Source organism: Podarcis cretensis, assembly GCF_951804945.1.
Source record: "Podarcis cretensis genome assembly, chromosome: 3".
Taxonomy (NCBI): Eukaryota; Metazoa; Chordata; class Lepidosauria; order Squamata; family Lacertidae; genus Podarcis; species Podarcis cretensis.
In genome coordinates this window covers 115,446,088-115,463,191 of record NC_137172.1, presented here as the reverse complement: position 1 = coordinate 115,463,191, position 17,104 = coordinate 115,446,088, and the positions used below count along the sequence as shown (strand labels likewise).

Sequence of the window (17,104 nt, the reverse complement as noted above, 5' to 3'; positions counted from 1 at the left end):
AACAAGCCTCGTTCCCAGTTATGCTTGTCTAGACACTAACTTAATCACTTTTTCTCTCATACACAAATTCACACAGAGGCCTGGGTTTATGGACAGTGTGACTTCTGGGAAAGTTTGAGATCAGACTTTCCTAATACAAATTAGCCACGGGCAATCTCATCTCTATCCAAACCATCGTTACCAAAATATGTTTAACAAACATTTTAAAATTCCCTTCCAATGGAAATCTAGCCATTCATAGAAGAGCGGTTATATCTTGCACTTTCTCCTGTTGTGTGTTTGCATGAAACGTTCAGTCACATAAAGCTGGGGAGATGGCCTGGTTATGGGAAGATGGGCAGTTTAGTAGCAGAGAGGCATGCTGGGTGTGCATTGCTCTCCAATCCACTTAGGAGTGGCACCCATTTGCACGCTCTATACATATGAAAGTGCCACAATAGCAGAAGTTGCATCTATTTAAATTGGGCTCACCACATAGTTGTTAAACGTACAGACCCCCTTCCCTGTATTATTTACTTAAAAGCATTGCAAATCTCTAAGCAGTATACGAAAACACAACAAAAACACAACAGAACAACAGTGAATAAGTAACATCCGAAACAACCTACACAACCAGCCTCCTAGAGTGGATTTCAGTTTCACATTTGCATCAGTACATCGCCCAGACCTAGTAGCAATGGCCACTAATTTGGATTGTTGTTGTTGCTGCTGTTATTTATACCCCGCCTATCTGCCGCTCCGGACGTGGGTGGCACTGTGGGTTAAACCACAGAGCCTAGGACTCACCAATCAGAAGATCAGCGGTTTGAATCCCCGCGATGGGGTGAGCTCCTATTGTTCAGTCCCTGCTCTTGCCAACCTAGTAGTTCGAAAGCACACCAAAGTGCAAGTAGATAAATAGGTACCACTCCAGCGGGAACGTAAATGGCGTTTCCATGTGCTGCTCTGGTTCGCCAGAAGCAGCTCAGTCATGCTGGCCACATAACCCGGAAGCTGTACGCCGGCTCCCTCAGCCAATAAAGCAAGATGAGCGCCACAACCCCAGAGTCGGCCATGACTGGACCTAATGGTCAGGGGTCCCTTTAACCTTTACCTTTATCTGCCACTCTGGGCAGCTCCCAACAGAAAATTAAAAACACAATAAAACATTAAAAACTTCCCTAAACAGGGCTGCCTTCAGATGTCTTCTAAAAGTCAGATAGTTGTTTATTTCCTTGACATCTGATGGGAGGGCGTTCGACAGGGCGGGCGCCACCACTGAGAAGGCCCTCTGCCTGGTTCCTTGTAACCTCACTTCTCTCCGTGAGGGAACCACCAGAAGGCCCTCAGAGCTGAACCTTTAAAGGGCCATTAAACAAATTCATGGAGGATAAGGTTTTCAATGACCTAGCTACCCATGGAGGCTACTGTACGTTCTCCCTCAACTATCAGAGGGAGAATGCCTCTGATTATCCGTTGCTGGGGAACACAAGTGGGGAGAGGGCTGTTGCCTTCAAGCCCTGCTTGCAGATTTCCCATGAGCATCTCGTTGGCCACTGTGAGAGAAGAGGGGTTCTTCCTAATTTCTTAATTGTTCTAGACCAGGAATAAAGGTAAAGGGACCCCTGACCGTTAGGTCCAGTCATGGCTGACTCTGGGGTTGCAGCGCTCATCTCGCTTTATTGGCCGAGGGAGCCGGCATACAGCTTCCGGGTCATGTGGCCAGCATGACGAAGCCGCTTCTGGCGAACCAGAGCAGTGCACGGAAACGCTGTTTACCTTCCTGCCAGAGCGGTATCTATTTATCTACTTGCACTTTGACGTGCTTTCGAACTGCTAGGTTGGCAGGAGCAGGGACTGAGCAACGGGAGCTCACTCCGTCACGGGGATTCGAACTGTCGACCTTCTGATCGGCAAGTCCTAGGCTCAGTGGTTTAACCCACAGCGCCACCCGCGTCCCAGACCAGGAATCTCCTCAGCCAAAACAAGAAGCAGAGTCAGTTAGGAGGCTCCTTCTCTCTTCAAACACATGCTCCTATCTGCTTTGCCCATGGCGCTCGACAGAACCAACAAGGCCATCTCTTTCAGCATGTAGCTGGGATGAGCTCTTCCCTCTCGCAAAGCATTTGCTGTTGGAATTACTTAACGGAATATGGCCTTTGGCCCATCCCCACACGCAGAAGTCCCAAAGGCTGCAAGAATACAAGCTGATCTTTGCTCACTCACACTCTTTGCTCTGTCCAGCATGCAGCTGTTTGGGCAGGCTAAATCATCTGTCTGGCTGGATGTGCAGCCGTCATTCCCGTTGCTACGTCTGACGAAAACCAAAACCAGCCGCTCTAGCGATACGAGAAACTGATGCAGGAGAGCAGGAGAGACAAACCAGCAAGCGAAACAAGGGTGTTTGCCAGGGGGGGAGCTGGCACTGCCCTGTGCCAGCCCTTTCACCAATCCACCCATGAGGGTCTCTGTCTCCAGCAACATTGCCATTGTATCCTCCCTAATTGCACAAAACACGTGCAGGAGAGAAAAAACACTAGATTTCTCCCTCATTTTTCAAGACATCCTCCTCATATGTGCGCACAGGACAGGCCCTGTTCCCAGTATTACTGGACTTCCAATTCCTATCATCTCTAATGCTGGGGCAGATGGGAATTGGGAGTATAACAAGTTAGGGAGAGCCACAGGTACTCTCTCCCTGACAAAGGATCATAGAAGAGAGTATTATTCTACCCAGGTCCTTTTCCTGCGGCACTGTTATTCTCTTATCTTCTCTATAGCAGCCTTGAGAGCCTGAAAGTGAGGTTTGTCTTCTGTTGTCTTCTCTAAACCTGCTTAGCCTGCTGGAAGTCTTTGTGTTTCTCCTGTCCTCAGAGCCATCTCTTCTATTTCCACAGCCTTCGTGGAAAGTAGTGATCAAAACGGAACACCATCCTCCAGCTGAGGCCTAGACACTGCCAAGTGAAGCAGGGCTGTTCTTTCTCAGACCACCCCCAATGGACATTCCCAGGGATTTGGCGCCAGTATCCAAGCTCAAGTGGGACTGATGGAATAAAGAATCCAACTTATTATTTTTGAAAAGAGAAGAAAAGAGAATTACTGGAAGGAAGTCTGGTCACATAATTTCCCCCCAAACCATCATCCCCGCCCACTGGCCATGCAGGCTAGGACTGATAAGAACTGGTGTCCAACAAGACACTCTCTTGAAGGTCACAGGTTCCCTGCCATGGATATAGGGTCATAGATGAGCCTGGATAGCTCAGTTGGTTAGACCATGGTGCTGATAACACCAAGGTTGCAGGTTCGATCCCTGTATGGACCAGCTGCATATTCCTGCATTCCAGAGGGTTGGACTAGATGATCCTCAGGGTCCCTTCCTTTTTTTATATATATATATAAATATTTTATTAAATTTTCAAAATACATAATACAAGATCCCTACACCAAAAAACCAAAACAAATACACCAAGAAACCATATAGAAAGAAAGAAATAAAAAATAAGAAAAAATAAAGAAGAAAAAAGAGAAAAATATAACCAACCATTCAATATAACTTTTCTTATATAACTAACTGGACTTCCTCGCATCTCCTTACCCTGCATTATTTATAATCAGAATGTCAGCAAATTATTACCTTATTTCATACCTTATTTTGTACTTTCCACATATTATACTTCTAAGATAATTTTTATCAATTGCTCATACCTTAAAATTAAACAAAATATTGCCTTAAATTTTGACCTTTTCTTACTTATAACTTAATTTTCTATTTTACAAAGCCTATTCGCTGGAGCTGGTATTTTCTGAATCGTGCAAATACTTAACATTCATACAACTTATAATATTTTTGTAAATAATCCTTAAACTTCTTCCAGTCCTCTTCCGTTGTTTCTTCTCCCAAGTCTCAGATTCTGCCAGTCATTTCAGCCAGTTCCATATAGTCTATCAATTGTGTCTGCCACTCTTCCAGTGTGGGCAAGTCTTGTGTCTTCCAGTACTTTGCAATAAGTATTCTTGCTGCTGTTGTCGCATACATAAAGAAGCTTCTGTCCTTCTTTAACACTTTCTGGCCGACAATGCCCAAGAGGAAGGCCTCCGGTTTCTTAATCCTCAGGGTCCCTTCCAACTCTACAGTTCTATGATTCTAGGAGAGAGGGGGAACTCTAGGATGATTCAATTCAAAGCCCTTCCCAGTGCCATAATTCTCTTATCTTCTCTGTAGCTGCCTGAAGAGAGAGGGACTGCCAAAATGTTTCCATTTTTGCCGTTGGGATAACCCAGCGTCAGAGCAATGAAGGTCAACAGGAACAGGTTGTCATGGACGGACTGTATGCAGATGAGCCACCGGCCGGGGAACCCACTAGGGAACCGCCAGGGGAAGAAAACTCAGAGCCAGGGGAGTTGTGGCGGGACAACGATGAGAGAGGTGTGGGGGAAGGAGGTGTCGGAAGCTGGAGTGGAAACAGGGGTTAGTGAGCAGGAAGACTCTCTGGCAGACAGCAGTCCAGAATCAGAGGCAGAATAATAATAATAATTTATTATTTGTACCCCACCCATCTGGATGAGTTTCCCCAGCCACTCTGGGCGGCTTCCACAAAGACCAAAAATACACTAAGATGTCACACATTAAAAACTTCCCTGAACAGGGCTGCCTTAAGATGTCTTCTGAATGCCAGGTAGTTGTTGTTCTCTTTGACATCTGGAGGGACAGGGCGGGTGTCACTACCGAGAAGGCCCTCTGCCTGGTTCCCTGTAGCTTTGCTTCTCGCAATGAGGTGAACTGCCAGAAGGCCCTCGGCGCTGGACCTCAGCGTCCGGGCAGAACGATGGGGGTGGAGACACTCCTTCAGGTATACTGGGAGTGGAGGTAGGAGAACTGGAGGCAGGAGAGGAGGGGAGTCAGAAAGTTGAGATCAAGGGAGTCTCCCCCTCCTGCTGCGACCTCCTGCTTCCCCTGGTCTCCAAGAATGCGCAGAGAAATGAAAAGAGCAGAACAGAGAGTGGTTGTGCACAGACACAGTTTCAAACTGTGTGGGGAAATTCCAGAAGCAGGGTGAGAAGGCGGGGACCTTCAGTCCTCGCAACTGTGTCATCGGGGTAAGACCTACCAGGGTGGGTTGCTTAGACCACTAGGCATGAGCTGTGTTTTGGTTTACTTGAATAAAAAGTTAACTTCACTGGTTTATTACTTGAGTGTTGACTCCAGCCCTGGCACAGATTAAGGCTCCTGACCCCTTGCCCACCACACCTCACATTCACTTTTGCCCTGTGCAACATACATAATTTTACTTGTGAGCCACCTTTCCACAGTTGTAACCATGCTCAAAGCGGCTGACAACATGCCAAAGAACAGCAAAAAATGAGTCAGTCTCAGATGGCAAGGAGAATGACGTCTTGCAACAACAAAAAAACACCTCACAACATATTTTACTGTTTGCATAATATCAAGAGTCCTGGCAATGGCTAAGAGACTCTGGCTAAGACAACACGATGGTGAATGCTCAAGGCCCGTATGCTTGGCAAATGGCTACTAGTACCAGAAAGAATGTCTAATGGCTGTGGAAATCCCACAAGAGATCTAATTGCAGATCTAGATGCAGGTCATGTCAAGATTTCACCAGGCTACCTAAGTAAGTTCTCTTCCTGCGTGTTCTAGGACTGTTGGACCAAGCACTGAGGACATGAGGAGAGTGATGAAACTGCAGAGTCAAAGCCATCCTTTATCTCGTCACTGCAGCAAGCACAGCCAATTATGTGGCTCTTTTCTAATCTCCCCCCCCCCCCCACTTTAACCCAACTGGAAGAGAATTAATTATGGCTTTCAGCGTCAAGATGTACAAAGCAACGTTCTAGCTATGCTTAATGCTGACCTTGTTTCCACTGCATGAATGCATGTCTAACTTTCATTGTTTTTCATCTGATACACTTATCCCCTGCCTTTCCTTCCAAGGAGTTCAAGATGATTGACCATATGTTCCTCACGCTCACCTCACTCTTTTAATCAAAACAACCACTCTCAGGTGGATTAAGCTGAGAGATAGTCACTGGCCCAGGGTCACCCAGTGAACTTAGACGAGTTGGATTTGAATCAGGGTCCCCTAGTCTGACCTATTTGCTGAACCTCTTCTCTGAGGATCATTGGTACCACTTTTACTCGCATCCTCTTCTTAAAACCTCTCAACTCTACAAAGGGATGGATGAAGGAAGGCCTCTGTGTGTGATTCTGCTCTGCACAGAGAATAGTCATGAGTTAATTCCTTCCTTGACTCCACCCCTCTAATTATAGAACATGAAACCATTTAGAGGAGCATTCCAGACGGCGTAACTGTTATCACAGTTAGAAGCTTAAAGCAACACTGGAGTAGCACCATAGGGTAACAGCTGCAAGCTTTTGCCTTCTTGTGGGCTTTCTGGAAAAACCTGGCTGGCCATGGCTGGAAAAGGATGCTAGTCTAGACTGGTCCTCAGAGTGGGATGGGATAGCTTGGGCTGACCTCCAGGGAAAGCCGTTCCATGAGAAAAGAGGAGCCTCTTTTTTCAAGCAACGGTTTGGGAGTAGGAGTGGATTCACCCCACTGCCCACCTGCCACTGCTATTAATTTGTCCACTGCTGCCAGTCTGCCCTCTCCTCTACCACTGCTATAACATGGCCCCCTGCCTGGTAGAGAAAGCCACATGTATCTGCTGGCCATGGAACAGCCGCAACCAGCCACTGCAAGGAGGACCATTGCCGCTCTGCCAGGGCTTCCAAAAACGGTCTACCTACAGCATTGCCCAAGGCCATCTCACCCCGATGCCTCACACACAGAGTCACAACACAGAGTCTTTCCTCAGCGTGAGGTGTTGTGGAGCAAGGTGTCCCTGGAGAGCGCCTTCACTACTGCCGCTTTGACACAAGAGCAAAAGCATTTCCAAGGTTTACATTTCAAACAGTATTTGTCATTTCAGCAAAGCAACTGGCGTGCTTAGTGTTCCTGTGGACTCTCCAATAATAATAATAAAACAATAAAAATTTATTTATATCCCGCCCTCCCCAGCCGAAGCCAGGCTCCGAGCAGCTAACAACAGTAAAAATAACACAGTTTACATAAAATCACAATCAATTAATTGAAATACATTCTAAAATCAATTCAGAGTCAAATTAATGGCAACCACTGGGCTAGAGTTCTGTGAGGATTACAGAAGGAGGGGGTCAGACTGTGCTTTGGCCAAAGGCCTGGTGGAACAGCTCTGTCTTGCGGGCCCTGCTGAAAGATGTCAAGTCCTGCAGGGCCCTAGTCTCTTGTGACAGAGCGTTCCACCAGATCAGGGCCACGGCCGAAAAAGCCCTGGCTCTGGTTGAGGCCAGCCTAACCTCCCTGTGGCCTGGGACCTCCGAGATGTTTTTATTTGAAGACCGCAAGGTCCTCCGTGGGACATACCAGGAGAGGCGGTCCCGTAGGTACAAGGGTCCTAGGCCGCATAGGGCTTTGAAGGTTAAAACCAGCACCTTAAACCTGATCCTGTACTCCACCGGGAGCCAGTGCAGCTGGTATAGCACCGGGTGAATGTGATCCCATGGCGAGGACCCCGTAAGGAGTCTCACTGCGGCATTCTGCACCCGCTGGAGTTTCTGGGTCAGTCTCAAGGGCAGCCCCACATAGAGTGAGTTACAATAAGGCCATCTCACCTGGTCATCCTAATGCTTTAGTCTGAGGAAGGATGCCCCCCACCACCACATATTTTCAGGCAGATATCCTTGAGCCCGGTCTACTGTGTTCCTATACATTGAGTGTGGCGTGCACAGGAGTGGATTGGGTGCATTGTCATTTGCTCACCTGGTATATTTGGTAAAGACAGGGAGGGCTTTCCGCAGGTTAACAATGACAAATCCCAGCCATGATAAATACTGCAACAGCTAACTGATGCCAACCCTCCTAAGATGTTGGGAAAGTTTAATTCCTGAACTGCCAAGTAACATGCAATGAGTGGGCTGAAATCCTTTGCCTGAATATTTAAATTTGGTGGGAGCAGACTTGCAGGACTGAATCCATTCCTTATAGACTTCTAAAGGCAACAATTTCCTCTAAATAAATATTAAGCCTAAGTGATGCTTTAAATGAAAGCCAAAGGTTAATTCCTACCAAAGATGATCACTATAATCAAAAGCTTCTAATCCTCCTCTCTCTCCCTCTCTTTTTCTCTCATTCCAGCTCCACACATGTAACCCAGCCCAAATCAATCCAGATGCGCTGGATAGCAAAGTGGTCAATAAACAAAAACTCCCTGTGTGTGCACCTTTTCATATATTTTTTTATTAACACTGTACCAGTGGTGTAGCGTGGGTTGTCAGCACCCGGGGCAAGGCAAGTAATTTGCACCCCCTAACCCTGGATTTGCGCCCCCTAACCCTATCCCTAACCCTAACGCCCAGATGTTGCGCCTGGTGCGGCCGGCACCCCCTGCATCCCACCACGCTACACCACTGCACTGTACACATGCGCTTGAAAGTCCTGAAGATAACTAATCAAGAGTTTGGCTTTTTGCTATGATACCCATATTAGTGGACCCTCTCTAAAAAGGCCCTCCCAGCAGATTGGAGGGAGAGGAAGACATCACCTTTACTTATCATTGATTGATTGATTGATTGATTGATTGATATCCCACTCTATCCCATGGGCTCGGAACAGCACACATACAACAGTTTTTTCCCCTCCCCATTCCCTTCAAACCCATCCTTAATAATGTGTATTTTTAAAGACTCTGGCTTAAGCTTGCCCCACCCCTCAGTCCTCACCCCCTGCTAAAACTAAGCCTGACACCACAATCCTATTGCACATAATACTTGTGGGACTAAGCCAGGCATAGGCAAACTCGGCCCTCCAGATGTTTTGGGACTACAACTCCCATCATCCCTGACCACTGGTCCTGTTAGCTAGGGATGATGGGAGTTGTAGTCCTAAAACAGCTGGAGGGCCGAGTTTGCCTATGCCTGGACTAAGCCACCAACAAAACTCAAGGGGACCTGCTTTTGAGGATGCATGCAGAGGACTGTGCTGGTAAGCATGTGACAATGCAACTTTAAAGGTAAAGGTAAAGGGACCCCTGACCATTAGGTCCAGTCGTGGCCGACTCTGGGGTTGTGGCCCTCATCTTGCTTTATTGGCCAAGGGAGCCAGTGTACAGCTTCCGGGTCATGTGGCCAGCAGGACAAAGTCGCTTCTGGCGAACCAGAGCAGCACATGGAAACACCATTTACTTTCCTGCCGGAGCGGTACCTATTTATCTACTTGCACTTTGACGTGCTTTCAAACTGCTAGGTTGGCAGGAGCAGGGACCGAGCAACAGGAGCTCACCCCGTCGTGGGGATTCGAACCGCCGACCTTCTGATTGGCAAGTCCTAGGCTCTGTGGTTTAACCCACAACTCAACTTTACATAGGAATTAAACCCAGAGCCAGAGCTAGGGTGGGTGGGCTAGCCAGGTTTTTTGCCCCAAGTGAAGCCCCCGGAGTGTGTACCCAAAAATGCACATGGGAGTGCCAACATGGGTGAAGCCGGGGGGGCAGGGAGGGGCAGCTGCCACCCCAAATAAATAAAAATCAATAAAAATACATCACTAACTTAGGTTCCAAACCCCGCCGCCAACAAAAGGCCTGCCCCCCCCCCAAAAAAAAATCCTGGCTACACCCATGGGTGCCAAACTAGGTGAAATAAAGCCAAGCTTTGCCCCTGATTAAACCCCATTCAGTTCAATGGGGATCACTTCCCAAGTGAGCGGGTGCAAGATTGCATCCTGAAACTGAACGGCACATACTCTTCTCTGCTTTAACCTCTCCTCAATCTTCCTCTATTAGAGTGGCACAGAACCTCCATCCCGTCCCGTGGGTCTAATTGCCCCTCCCCCGTGTTGTTTCAACCAAGCCGCGCCCACCTGCTCTGCACCTGACATCGCTTGCCGGTTGCTTCCCCTGCGTCTTTTTTTTTTTAGATTGCAATCTCCTCGGGGCAGAGACCCTTCTTTTTTTATCTTTAGGCTATGAAGCGCCCTGTGCGCTGATGGCACAAGTAGAAGAGCCTCTTACAAGCTTTCATTCGCTCTGCAGCAAATCCTGCCGTCAGATTCCCCCCGGAGCACAAGAAATGTTGCATAATCAGCACTAAAGTGAAGTATGGTTCTAATACTGGGAGAGTACAGAAAGTATTTTTTTCTCTCTCTTCTCCCTTCTTCTTCATTATTTTATTGCTTTGGAAAGCCTGAGAGCTCCAACTGTATAGATGCCAATAACTTCCCAAAGTTTTGGTGTGTTTTTTTAAAAAAAGGCTGCTGCTGCTGAAGTAAGAGATCGGATTTTTTAGCAAGTGCTTTAGAGGCATCACGCCAAAAGTCTTCTGATTCCCTAAAAGCAACGAGGGGATGGGAGCGCGGTGGGGAGCGGGACAGATAAGGGGGTGGGATAGGAGTTGATTAACTTCAGTTACTGCACAAATGGGGGTGGGGGGGAGAGAAAGGAGCTTTCTCCCTCCCGCCCTGTGTCTGTCTGTTTCTGCCAAGGGTGCCCGTTTCGCTGTGAGCAAACGCCTTTTTCTTCCAACCGCAAAGTAATTTACAGCTGAAGATTTCGGAGTCTTTTTCTCTCTCCCGGTCCTTCTGAGTCCCCCTTTCCTTGTTGTTTTTTCCTACTCTCTCTCTCTCTCTCTCTTGCTGGGTTGGGGATTTTTAAAGACTTCTCTTTTTTTTCAAAGGAGGTAAGGCTATGGCACGGCTCTCGGCGCTTGGCTTTCGGAGGAGGCTCGGATTTCAGAGGCTTTAATCCGTTTGTACAGGATCAGTTCCTACCCAACATGAAACAACCGCAACAGAAACCCTGGCAGACAGGTGCATTCCGGGCGGAGAGAGAGCGAGAGGAGCGAGAGGAGCGAGGCGGCTGGAGCGAGAGCGAGCGAGCGACCTTGGGAAGAAGGTGAGGGCGCCGGCGGAGAGAAAAGAAAGGGGGGGAGCAGGTTGGAGGAAGAGGTGTTGTAGGGCGCCTGGGGCTCCTTAGGACGCGCGCGGGAAGCTTGCCCAAAGCAACAAACAGCGAAGCGCGGCGAGGCCAAGGCGAGAGCGCGAGACGGAGCCGGTCTCCAAAGCACCTGCCTTGCCAACTCTGAAATATTCAAGATCGCGGGCGGGTCTGTCTCCGGACGCACGTGCTGCCTCGACACCAGCTCCAGCTACGCACCAGAAATCCTTCTTTTCTCGCTCGCTTCTTTCCCAGCTCCTTCCCGCCGCCTCCCACCTTCCTCACAAAAAACGGTAGAATGTCATGGAAAACCATGCGATCCACTCCACCCAACACCACGCCAGTTTTACTATAGTATAATCAGGCAGAGAGGTAGATGTTTGGAGAGGCATCTCCAAGTTGCAGAGCGTTCCTTTCCTAATTCTTCCCCCCCCCCACCAACCCGATTGGATCCGGGTGCGTTTCTCCTCAAGGAGAGGGGAGGCTCTCCACGTTAGATGAAGGATCTCACGCGTCTTCAAAGCATGGGATCTATTTTCTTTCCTTTTCCAAGTCCTCCTGAGAGCCAGAGAGCTCCAAGAGCAGAACCTCCTGCCCGTGCCCTGCAAGTGCATCAATCAACATTTTTTGCAAAGCGGAGGCCAACATCTCCTCCTCACATCATTAGCCAGACTAATGCGCTCCAGAGAATACCTTCTTAATGCAGGGCTCCTGGCACCTTGCAGCAGAAACAGCCATTTGGGAACAGGCGTTGGGGGGGGGGAGGGAAGGGTCTGATCAGAGGGAATCCTTGAAGTTGAAGACCGTTTGATTCATCCGGTGGATGAAGTCCACTCTCTCGCTCTGGCTCTCTCTGAGCTGGAAAGTTCGGCAAGGCGGGAGATGCCGGTTTGGAGAGCAAGTGGATTCTCTCTCTACAGCTATAATAAACTGGCTCGTAAAGGTGACGGGGCCGGGGGGTGGGGGCGGAGAGAGAAAGAATCAAACGGGGAAAGAGGTTTGCGAGGGGGAGGGTTACTTACCTGTACCTGGATGCACAGCAGCAGGAAGTGTAAACATCTGGGGAGAGGGAGAAGAGAAAAGCAACAAAAGATCAGAAGGATGCGATGGAAAGTTCACCAAAAGACAATCAACACGCGCGCGCCGGTGGTTTTGTTGGAGAAAGAGCGCAGTTAGGATATCCAATATTGGGGCGAGGAAACTCTCTTTTGGGGGGAAGGGGAGGGTGTCACGGGGCGGGGGGAGCTAAAAAGATCCCGAAGTGACACTTTAAAAAAGAAAGAAAGAACGAAAAAGCCGGTGGCGGGGAGGGGGGTTTGGTGAAGAAATGCGCCAAGCGGCGCAATGTCAGCATGATCCTTACAGGCAAGTGCAGGCGGAGAGCAGGGAATAATACATCGCTGAGCGCGGCGGCGGCGGAGGAGGCGGCGGCGGCGAGGTCCAGTGGCTTCCCGGGAGCGGCCGAGCGGTCAAACCTCGAGCCGCAGCCTGGCCATGGGAGGAAGGAGGGTCCCGTCTTGTCAAGTCCGGCGGCGGCGGCGGCGGCGGCGGCAGCGTCCGGTTTCCAGCGGTGGCGCTTGGCGCTGAGCAGCAAGGCGGAGAAGTTGAGCGCCCGGCTGCTTTGCCTCCTCCGAGTGACTCCCTTAGACATCAGCTCTCCTCTTTCCCCCCCGTCTCTCCTCCTCCTCCTCCTCCGGGCTCGCTGGATGCGAGTGAGGGAGCGCGCGCGCGCGCCTGTGTGTGGTGTGTCTGCTGCGCGCGCGCGCCTGTGTGTGGTGTGTCTGCGCGTCTCTCTCTCTCTCTCTCGCTCTCTCACTCTGTCTCTCCGCCTTTGGAGAGAGGAGAAGGTGCTGCCCGGTTGTCAGCAACTTCCGATCATCAGCAACAACCCCTCCTTTCCCCCCCTCCTCCGTCTCGCCGCCGCCACCTTCCCCCCACCCCTCTCCTCTCCTCCCCTCTCCCTGGCTCTTCCCTGGATCAGACTGCCCAGACAGATGCCCAAGGATGTCTCAGGTCCCTGATCTCCTTCTCCTCTCTGTCTCTCTCTCTTTCCGTCTTTCCCTCCCCACCGATGGGTTGTGTGGCGGCGGCAGCAGCGCGACGAGCCTCCGGGTCTCTCCCTCGCTCCCTCCCAGTCGCTGGGCAGGTTCCTTACGAGGTCATCGGAGGGGAGGGCCGGGCTCCCTCGGGGTCGCTTTGGCCCAGGGCCACCTGCAAGCGGGCAAGGAGCCCCTTCTTCTTCTCCTCCTCCTCCTCCCGCCTCTGCGCTCTCCCGCCCGGCTTCTCTCGGCATCCTCCCCACCTGGAGGAGAAGGGGTGCGAGGCGGGTGGGGTAGAACGAGGTGGAGAGGGAGCGCGGCGCACAGAGAGAGAAAGAAGATCGTGGGCCAGCGGAGGGAGGCGCTTTGCACTTGCTGGAGACGAAGGGCGCTCGGGAAGCCAGCTGGCGGCTGGGCCTCCGCCTCTCCGCCAGTCCCGTTGCGCTGGGAGAGCCTCGGTACCTGCGCGGCAGCCAGAGACCGCAGCGACGCGGCGACACAAAAGCGGGCGAGGGAGGCGCGAGAGAGCGCCTTTTGGAGCGGAGGGGCAAGGGAAGGACGCGCGGAACCGGGGGAGGCAGGCAGGCAGGCGGGCGGGCAGGCAGAGATCATGGCAACTCCATGGAGCCTCCAGACTCAGGGGCAGTCTATCCCCACCCCCACCCCGAATGGGAGTGCGGGGAGGGGGGGAGCACTTAGCTGGAGAAGGCTGGGCTTCCCGGAAGTATCTGGTTGGGCGCTGCTCAAAACAGGAATTTGGAGCGGAATGCAGGTTCTGATCCAACAGGGCTGTCCTGAACTGAGAGCCTCCAGGGTTCAAGTAGCGCTGCAGCTCTGGATAAAAGTTGCTGGGCGTGTGCGGGTGGGAGCTGGGCAGCAGGGGGCGCTGTTACCTCCGTGCGTTGCTTGCCGGGGTGGTTGGTGTCCGCTCGGCGACTGGAAGATAGGAGAGTCAGCAGTTAAGCAGGAGCCAATGACAGGCACAGCCAACCCCTGGCTGGTTGTAAGGAGGCAGGCAGGTGGGGGCAGGTGGAGGTGCGTGGGGCAGCACTTCATTCGCCCTAATGGAGGACTGCTTGCTTGTGGGCATCCCTGAAGGCATTTGGCCGGATGCTGTTGGAAACTGGGTGGTCTGATCCAACAAGGTTCCTCTGGCATTCCTAGAAGCCCACCACCACCTCAAAAGAAGAACTGGGAGCAGCAGCAGCAGCGAGGAGGATGTGCCTGCTCAGAGTTAAGATGGCTCTTTGCATAAGCGGCGAAGGTCCAACCCTTCTTGGCCAGCTGGCTTTGGGAAGGCCAGCTGGAGAAGCCAAGCACTTTCTGAAGGACTGACTGGAAGCCCATAATGGTCAGCCTTTAGTTAGGACAGGCATAGGCAAACTCAGCCCTCCAGATGTTTTGGGACTACAACTCCCATCATCCCTGTCCTGACCACTGTTAGCTAGGGATGATGGGAGTTGTAGTCCCAAAACATCTGGAGGGCCGAGTTTGCCTATGCCTGTGATAGGAGGTACAAGGCCTCCTGCCTGAGCACCTAAAGGAAGGTCTGCAGCTAGCCTGGTTTTCTTGACCTACCTAGCAATTCAAAAGTCTTGGAGGAGCTATGAGCCATGCAGGAGGCAGCTTCCTTTCACACAGGGCCATTGATTGCATCGGATCCAGACCTATCCCTTTCTACCCCACCTCACCCCCTTCTCCCTTCTCTTGGCCCACTCTAACTCCTCCTCTGCTCAGAAACACTTGGTCCTGTCCGTGAAGCAAACCCCCTTGCAAGGTGCTAGCTCAACTTCCCTGACCCCTGCTCATTTTAAGGCTCTCCTCCACCTCGCCCTCCCAACTCAACTGGCCTGTTGGCTTGCTTGCAACTGAATCAGCCCACAAAGCAAAAAATGTAGGGCATCCTCCATCCTGTAGCACCTGCCTGACCAACACACCACATTGATGGTTGGGGGCAGGAGCAGCCCAGGGTGGTAGGACCACGCCAGAAAGCTGCCCTCCTTGACAGCTCCACCTGGCTGCTGCTGCAGAGTCAGGACAGGGTGGCAGCAAAGTTGGGGCTGCGTGGCCATACTGGCAGAGCCAACCCAACTCTCCTGCCAGCGTGCCCACAGTACGAATCTTGCTACCACTCAACCATCTAGGTAAGCAGTATCAATGCAGCCACGAGGAAGGCGAGTCCATGAGCCTGTCCTCCATTCCTGGTTCTGAGCTGCTGATGGGATTAGCTGGCAACTCTCAGTTGGTGTGATCCAGTGGATGTTTGGATATGGCCTTGGTTTTCAACCCTTGCCTTGGCCTCAACATTGTCTTTCAACTTTAGCTCAGATCCCTGTTTGTTTTGGGGTGAGAGAGTGGATTTTTCACCTCTGCCACAGTTGTTAAGAGCTGCAACACCACTTTATATTAACAAGCGCTTTGGACAGAAAGGAAGTCTTTTGTGGTTTTCACGTGCATGAGAATATTTCTGCGGGTTATGATTCTCTGCAAGTGTTGATAGAGACCATCTCCCAAAGTCAACCCAATTCCTGTTGGGTTTTGACCTCACGAAATGTCTTCTTCTCTGGACTCACCCAAAGCGGCACTGTGTCCTTAGGCGAGTGAGAAATATCTTTGAGGGCTTTTGCACTGGGAAGCATGCTTCAGCCTCCCTTTTGAGTCTCCCTTGCACAACGCATTTGCTGCCCGTGAAAATCGTTACCGCCAGCGGCCTTGGCAAAATGGGTGGGCAGCACGTGGAGAAAATATGTATTGCCCCAGAAAAGAAAATGTGGGGGGCTGCTAGGTTATAAAGAAGGCCAGGGCAGCAATGAGAAGTCGGGGGCCTCTCCTTGACTGCTCTTCTCCTTGGCTCCTTGAGGGCTTGGAGGATGGAAGAAGGACAGAAGACCAGATTGAGAACCTTTCAGCCCAATCGCTGAAAGTGTGCAAGTGTCTTCATTTTGCTATGCCAAGGGTAGTCAGCCTGGATGTTGCTGGACTACCATTCCCATCATTCCTGGACGTTGGCCATGCTAGCTGGGGCTGATGGGAGTTGTAGTCCATCAACATCTGGAGGAGGCCAGGTTGGCTACCCTTGGGCTGTACATACATTCCTTCTTTTCTGTGTGTGATATCCACTAGCATAACTGATGGGGAGGGCAAGACTTGTGGGTATAGGGCGGTATACAAATTTAATAATAATAATAATAATAATAATAATAATAATAATGACTTACCAAAGGGAAACCGTACTGCTGCTGTCTTCCTGCACCTCTTCGCATTTCCAGCAAAGCTCAAAGGAGAGTCCACTCTCGAAGGATGCTTGTTGCTGCTTCCTTTTTTAAAAATTCCTAGAAATAAATAAATGAAGCCGAAGATCGCAAAACAGGGCATGGTCTGCCACTATTGATAAAATAAAACTAAAGGTTCACAGAGTGGAAAGTTCAGTCACCTGGCACCAATTCCACCACAAATCACCGCCCCTTGTGAAACCTACAAATCACAGTTCCAAAGAATGCAATATGTGAGGTATAAATTGCATCCCTCTCTGTACCAAATGCAGACCCCTGGCCTATCTTAAGTGTTGTCTGCAATGACTGAATTTCAGTCAGGAGCCTTTTCCATCTGTGTCTGGAGATTCCGGGGATTGAGAGCCAGTGTGGTGTAGTGGTTAAGAGCGGTAGACTTGTAATCTGGTGAACCAGGTTTGCATCTCCGCTCCTCCACATGCAGCTGCTGGGTGACCTTGGGCTAGTCACACTTCTCTGAAGTGTCTCAGCCTCACTCACCTCACAGAGTGTTTGTTGTGGGGGAGAAAGGGAAAGGAGAATGTTAGCTGCTTTGAGACTCCTTTGGGTAGTGATAAAGCGGGATATCAAATCCAAACTCTTCTTCTTCTTCTTCTAGAACCTGGGACCTTTGGCCATGCCCTCTGCGCTACTGAGTTTATGACCCTAAGCTTATATGCAGTGAAAACCTGGAGGTAGCTGTAGCCTAGGACTCTCCATGGAAGTCAACTTGTGTCTGAGAAGCACATCTTCAGACTGCAAGCAGGGAGCTCGCACGATTCCTGACCCTACATATTAAAAACGTTCCCTCCACACCGTTAGAAAGTTGGCGTG

The 17,104-nt window shown here is 50.5% G+C and overlaps 1 protein-coding gene across 2 annotated transcripts in view; it reads right to left on the bottom strand.

Annotated features, from left to right (window-relative positions):
* FGF18 (fibroblast growth factor 18) overlaps positions 1 to 16,391 on the bottom strand; it is a 142,201-nt gene extending 125,810 nt beyond the window's left edge. Inside the window, exons 1-3 of one of the 2 annotated variants that reach the window (XM_079970080.1) lie at positions 16,220 to 16,391; positions 13,895 to 13,937; positions 11,985 to 12,021 (exon numbers count right to left, since the gene is read on the bottom strand). In XM_079970080.1, coding sequence (XP_079826206.1) covers positions 11,985 to 12,021; positions 13,895 to 13,937; positions 16,220 to 16,376 — 237 coding nt within the window. In that variant the 5' untranslated portion in view covers positions 16,377 to 16,391. Of the gene's footprint in view, positions 1 to 11,984; positions 12,022 to 12,325; positions 12,651 to 13,894; positions 13,938 to 16,219 lie in introns of those variants that run through there. The other variant, XM_079970081.1, reaches the window with a different exon arrangement.
* Positions 16,392 to 17,104: the final 713 nt, after the last annotated feature.